Source organism: Babylonia areolata, chromosome 6 (genome assembly GCF_041734735.1).
Source record: "Babylonia areolata isolate BAREFJ2019XMU chromosome 6, ASM4173473v1, whole genome shotgun sequence".
In the NCBI taxonomy this organism is placed as follows: domain Eukaryota; kingdom Metazoa; phylum Mollusca; class Gastropoda; order Neogastropoda; family Buccinidae; genus Babylonia; species Babylonia areolata.
The window spans coordinates 34,778,410-34,785,909 of NC_134881.1; the positions used below are offsets into that span (position 1 = coordinate 34,778,410).

General features: G+C 42.8%; 1 protein-coding gene across 1 annotated transcript in view; it reads right to left on the reverse strand.

Annotated features, from left to right (window-relative positions):
- LOC143283502 (uncharacterized) overlaps positions 1 to 7,266 on the reverse strand; it is a 28,360-nt gene extending 21,094 nt beyond the window's left edge. The window contains exons 1-3 of the mRNA XM_076589746.1: positions 7,198 to 7,266; positions 5,301 to 5,367; positions 2,214 to 2,491 (exon numbers count right to left, since the gene is read on the reverse strand). Of these exons, the coding sequence (XP_076445861.1) occupies positions 2,214 to 2,491; positions 5,301 to 5,367; positions 7,198 to 7,266 (414 nt within the window). The remainder of the gene's footprint in view (positions 1 to 2,213; positions 2,492 to 5,300; positions 5,368 to 7,197) is intronic.
- Between the last annotated feature and the right edge of the window lie 234 nt (positions 7,267 to 7,500).

Sequence of the window (7,500 nt, forward strand, 5' to 3'; positions counted from 1 at the left end):
TTTCGAGGATAATAGACAAACACTGGCATGCTTTTTTTTTTTTCATCCAGTCCCCGCCCTGAAGCAGGGACTACACTACGTAATACCACATTATATATATGTCATTGCATGCGCTACACAATGCTACTTTTAAAGTCATACCATGCGAATACAATACTACATAGAGGCATAAACATGGTAATAATCACACACACACACACACACACACACACACACACACACACACACACACACACACACAGAGGCACAAGTATGGTATTCATAAACGCCATAGGAGAGAGAGTGAGAGAGAGAGAGAGAGAGAGAGAGAGAGACAGACAGACAGACAGACAGACAGACAGACAGACAGACAGAAGCAGAGAAGCTCCTTTTACAATGACAAAACTTTTCAACGATTTTAAAAGCAATACGGAGTTTAAAACCAAAAGAAAAGAAATGACACAAAGGTTGAAAAGAGCTTCTCTTCTGTACAAAAAGAAAGGCAACAAGCAAACAAAGAAACGAGCATTTTATTTTCAAGTACAAAATGAATATGTTACCGTGATACTTCAAAAAGGAATTCCACGATTCAGATTAAAGTCTGTTATGTTGAGTGGTGGCCTAGAGGTAACGCATCCGCCAAGGAAGCGAGAGAATCTGAGCGCGCTGGTTCGAATCACGGATCAGCCGCAGATATTTTCTCCCCCTCCACTAGACCTTGAGTGGTGGCCTGGACGCTAGTCATTTGGATGGATGAGACGATAAACCGAGCTTCCGTGTGCAGCATGCACCTAGCGCACGCAAAAGAACCCAACCAACGGCAATAAAAGGGTTGTTCCTGGCAAAATTCTGAAGAAAAAATCCACTTCGATAGGAAAAACAAATAAAACAGCACGCAGGAACAAATACAAAAAAATGGGTGTCGCTGTAGTGTAGCGACGCGCTCTCCCTGGGGAGAGCAGCCCGAATTTCACACAGAGAAATCTGTTGTGATAAAAAGAAATGCAAATACAAATATACCTTATTAAGAAGAAGAAGAAGAATTGTGATCATGATGATGATAATAATAACTATTCTTATTTAACATTCTTATTTCTATTCTTATTCTTCTTATCATTATCGTTATTGTTATCATCATAATCAGCATCATCATTATCATTGTTATTATCATATTTATACGGCCCCTAAGCAAATAAATTTTGTTCTAAGAGCTTTACTACAATGCCATAGTTCCAATAACAATAACCTATCACAACACGTCACACCTTCCATCAAAACAGTCCAGCTAAGTGCGAAACATTACAAATTGGGATAAGAACAATGCACTGAAAAAAAAGTACATACTAAGTATAAATATAGTATCACATAGCAAACTATATACAGTGAAAAGTAAAAAAGCCACAAATGTTTAATCTGCTAGCGCGCGATCACAGTCGTCAGCAGACGACACCTCAGAATGTGGACAAAGCGTCACAGAAGTGACTCAGCAGCAACGCATTAAAGGGTCTCTTCGGGTGTACTGCCTCACGGCGATCTAACACGTATACAATTATGTGGACTGCTGCTTTTGATTATTGAAATATTCTCAGTCACACATACACATACGCACAGGCGCACGTACACAGACACACGTACACACGCACGCGCGCGCACGCACGCATGCACACACACACACACACAGCAACACATTCACACACACACACACAGAGCAACACATTCACACAAACACAGACCAAACACACATACACACGCAAGCACACACCAAACACACACACACACACACACACACACACACACACACACACACACACACACATGCACACGCAAGCACACTCTAAACCCACACACACACACACACACACACACACACACACACACACAGGTGCGCGCAAACACACACATGCATACCACCCCCCCACCCCATCCCGCTACACCCACACACACACACACACACACACACACACACACACACACACACACACCTACCCCTCCTTCCCCCCCACACACATACATATCCCCCCAAACCCCCACCCCCTACCCCACCACACACATACATAGCCCCCCCGCACCCCCCCCCCCCGCCACTCTTCCCCTCCCCTCCCCGCCACCTCCCACCCCCCCCTCACACACACACATACATACCCCCCTCCCCTCTCCACAACACCCCTCAACACACACAACCCATCCCCACCCCTCTAACACACACACACACACACACACACACACACACATACCACAGTAAGGCAAGAAGGTCCATGGACAGGTCCACCACCACCACCACCACCACCATGAGCACCACCATGAGCTCCACCAGCACCAGCATGACTCTCCTCGGCAGGTTTTCGGCACGTGCGACCCCCGCAGCCGTTGGCGCAGCATTTGTCGCCGCCCACACAGTCCCTGTCGCGATCACACGTGGAGGGGCACTCACCGCCTCCGCCTCTTCCCCCGTACGTCGTCTTCACGACGTCCTTGGGACACACCCCAGGCTTCGGGTTCGTGCCGGGGAATGCTGTTGTTGCAGCAGCCATTCATGAAACGTTTGTCATAGTCCTCCTCCTCATCATCATTATCGTCAGCATCGTCGTTGTCGTCGTCATGATAATAATTATGTGCAAGCTTATAACCATTGCGCAGTACCTCCATCTCAAACTGGGCTCACCGCGCGTTTTACAGTAAAATATTGAAATTCAAGACTAAGTGACGCAAAGACATGTATAAAAAGTAAAAAGTAAAAAAAAAAAATCAACATAGTCTCACATCACAATGGCTAAAATTTACATACTACATTGTCATCATCACCATCATCATCATCATCACTACCATCATCATCGTCATCATCATTATCGTCATCATCGTTATCGTCGTCATCATCATCATCATCACTGTAATCGTCATCATCATCACCGTTATCGTCACCAGACATCGTCGTCGACATCATCATTGTGGTTTGTCAGCGTCGTCGTCGTCATCATTATCGTCGTCGGCGTTGTCACGGTCGTCATTATCACCATCATCCTCATCACCATCATCACCGTCGTCATCATCCCCAGCACCATCTTCACTATCATGATCATAATGATGATTATCATCAACCGCACCACCACCGCCACCACCACCATCATCATCATCATCATCACCACTACCATCATCATGACCACCACCACCACCACCACCACTACTACCACCATCATCATCATCAACATCACCATCATCACCACCACCGCAACCACCACCTCTACAACCACCATCATCAAAATAATGATCATAATCATCATCATAACCACCGCCTTTTGGCAAAGTCCTTACTAATATCGTCTGGTTCAGTTCCGATACGTTGTCTAGAATTCAACGACGTGAATGAGAATTTTAATCTAACGACGCTGTTTGTGGACGTCCATTTAGATTCGGGACTTTTTAAATTTTCATTATCTTTTTTTCTTCTTATTTTTAAAGCTTTTGTTCTTCTTTTCACCGTTTTTGTTTTGTTTTGTTTTGTGTTATGACATAAAGCACCCTTGTAGTAACTGAAGTGCACCGCAAAATTGCTTAATCGTTTTTATTTTAAAATAGGGGGTGATAAATAAAAATAAAAAGAAGCACATCACAAAACAAAATATAGTAAGGATAAGTGCTGCAATAAGTAAACAGCTTTCTAGCTTGTGGCTGTTTTTTTGTTTGTTTGCTTCTTGTGCATTCACGAAAAGCCCTCAATACTTGCCAAATTCTGTTTACTCGATGAATATATCTTTCAAAGGATAAAACATCTACAGTGTTCATCAACTCCGCATCATGAGCAAATTGAGATAGTTGCTTAATGTTAATGGTGCAAATCTTCTACATTCATTTGTGTGAATAGTAAGAAATTCTGTTAATGATGATAAGGTTTCAATAAGAGAAATATAATCTTCAATGCAAGAGAAAACAAGAGAGGCAAGGCCTTCAAGACTCACTTGAGATACACTTTAAAAAAAATCCAAGCTTTTTATATATTGAGTATAATTTTAAAATGTAATGTTTAAGATGAGAAAGATCAGTTTAAAGCAAATTAAGTCCCCTAGCATTAATTACAGAGTAATTTCCCTTTACTATCTGCACCAAAACGTTTGCAAAATAAATAAAATTTCCATGCTTAGCAAAAGAAGTTCCTGTTTGAACAAAAAATGATAATAATGACTGCTCTAGTTGTTGGGTCAGAATATCAGATCAAAGTGCCAAGTTTAGAGAATACAAAAAATATAAATATAACAGTAAATGCAGTTTGCATATAATTTGGCTTCATTTATTAATTTTTTTGTGCCCATCCCAGAGGTGCAATATTGTTTTAAACAAGATGACTGGAAAGAAGTGAATTTTTCCTATTTTTATGCCTAATTTGATGTCAACTGACAAAGTATTTGCAGAGAAAATGTCAATGTTAAAGTTTACCACGGACACATAGACACACACACACACAAACAACCGAACACCGGGTTAAAACATAGACTCACTTTGTTTACACAAGTAAGTCAAAACAGAGGGGTGGGAGGTGATTTGGGACCCCATGTCAAGACTGGCCGAATTCTGTGCTTCCTTTCGTGTAGCTGACTCCTTTTTGTTATTAATTTGATGAATGATATGGATACTTATACAGCGCCTACCCAAGCTTTAAGCTCTTTACAAACACGGGGTCATTTGCACAACAGGCTGTCTACCTGGGTACAGCCGACTGACGGCTGCCGCCATTGGGCGCACGTCATTCGTTTCCTGTGTTTTTCAATCACACTTCAGGCTGGCACAGATCCACAATCAGTCAGACATGTAATATTCTTCGTGCATGCCCGTTTTGTTTATTTATCCCCCCATGCTGGCACCCATACTACGTTTTCAGGCGTGCGCATACTGGGTATGTTCTTGTTTCCATAACCCACCAAACGCTGACATGGATTGCAGGATCTCTGACATGCGTATTGCGAATTTGATCATCTGAGTGGATATAAACACGAATGGGGTTCAGGCGAAAGCAGGTCTGCACATCTGTTGACCTGGGAGATCGGAAAATAATCTCCTTCCTTTACCCACCAGGCTCCGTCATCGAGATTCGAACCCGGGACCTTCAGATGGAAAGTTCAACACTTTAACTATTTGGCTATTGCACCTGTCAACTGCACACAGCAACATTAGTGCAAAACACAGACAACTGTATTTGTGTGCATCTCTCAGCCCCAGACTCTCTCTGTACTCTCTGTCTCTGCCTCTCTCTCTGTCTGTCTGTCTGTCTGTCTCTCTCTCTCTCTCTCTCTCTCTCTGTCTCTCCAAGCAAATATACACTGAATACTTACGCTTGCAGCGTGCTTGGAGAACACCGTTTATGACTTCTTCGACGCAGATTGTTTCCTCCTCACACAACTGAAACAGGCACATGGACACGCACAGACACATACACGAAACGTGTGTATGTATGTGAACGTACGAAATCACGCACACGCACACGTACATGCACATACACACAAAAACATAAACACACGCACACAAACACACACACACTCAGCAAAATGGCGGAGACTACACTCAGCGGATAATTTCTTCGCGGAAAGAAGTTGTCGCAGACGTTTTGAAGAAATGAGAACAAGAAAATCGAGCGGAAACCAGTTACACCTGTACACAGTAAAACCGCTCAGAACAATGAGGCGACCGGACTCCTTAAAACCGGTGAGTCCATGAATGTTTTGCGAAGCGAGTCTGGGACGACTGAACAAATGAAGCGGCTGTCTCATCCCACCGACACAGGTACAGGTACAGGTACAGAATTTGGGACTTTTTTTTTTAAAAAGAAGAAGCTTTTTTGGCTTTTCAACGCCTCTTCTTAATATAGAAATAGTTTAGGGTTGCGTACATGCGTATGAAATTTTTTAAATGTTCATTCATCAAGATCGAATGGCTTTATTAATGATTTAGAGTCATTGTCTAGAAGATCCTTGAACTGGTCAATAGTTTTAGCTGTTTTTGTTGAATTATTCAGTGCATTCCATCCTTTAACGGCTCTAAAGCTAAAAGAAAACTTACGAATATTTGTTCTACAAAATTTTGTGAAAAGGTTAGTATTTGAACTTCTGGTAACATGGAGTTTGTTGGTAGAAAATAAGTTGCAGGGGTCAGTATCAACCATTTTATTAATTATCTTGAATACTTGTATCATGTCTCCTCTATATCTTCTGTATTTTTGTGAGTTTAGTTGTCTCAAACGGTTTTGGTAGTCCAAATCTCTTAACTCTGGTATCATTTTAGTTGCTCTCTTTTGCACCTGTTCAACTGCTTTAGACTGTCTTATTAGTCTGGGATACCATATTATATTACCATATTCCAAAACTGGTCGACACGAGTTCCAGGGAAGCGAATGCAAGACCGATCAGCAATCTCAGTTCCATCCCCGAGATGTCCGACACGATCATGGAACTAAGAAACATCATAATGGTCTTGTGTGATCGTGTCTCTTCCCTGGAAGCAATTGTACGGGGACAACAAGAGCCAACAAAACGTTGCAGAATGGAACCTGTTTCCATGACAACACAGGCAACACAAACTGACAGCCCCAGCCCCAGCCCTACACCTACCTACGCCGACGTGGCCCAGAGTTTCCTCACCAGAGAACTCAGCGAGTTTCGCAGACAGAAGACGAGCAAGCCACCCAGACAAAACTGCCCTTCAAAAGAAGAAAAAAGATGTTGAAAAATCCGTGACGTCTTGTGACGAAAAGACGTTGGATGACGTAAAAAGTACAATGTCTAGAAGTACATGTTCTGCACAGAAGGAAGAAAATGGGGAAGTACCCAAGGAACAATTCTCCAAGATTCCGTGCTCAACCGTGTGCAGGAAAACAGACTGGGCAGATCATAATACTTCAAAGCCTCCATGCAAAAAACCCACACAGTGTCTGAAACCAGAAATTTACTTCAAGCTGTCACCACCACAGAGAAAAAGCCTGAAGCTGTTGTCATTCATTGTGGCATCAACGACTTAAGATCAAAAGATACAACAGAAGTCAGTAATTTCTTTATCTCAACATTGAAAGACACTGCAAAGAAAAATCCAACAACAAAGTTCATCGTAAGTTCAGCAACCACTGTTAAAGATTCAAAACTGGAGGTCAAGAGACAACTGTTCAACGCAATGGTGGCCTCGGAACAGTTTGACGAAAAAAACATATCATTTATAAAGAACGACAACCTCAAGACCAACGCCCTCAGAGACGCTGTCCACCACAAGGGCAGAGGAACCAGCATCCTCGCAGGAAACATCGGGCGACATGTTCGAGATCTTCTCTGGGAAACACCGAAGAAATCAACACGCAGAGCCAGGTTCCACCATCACCACAACCCCGCCTCCTTTAATCACGGCTGGTACAATCCTTACGACGCACTGATGGACTGGCCAGTGTTCTATTAACATTTGCGTCAACTTCTGCCTGGCACTGATTAACTTTTGTGCTGAGCGATATTCTTGTTTTGCTGAGTAACCTTTCTTCCTGTCGTTTGCAAGTGC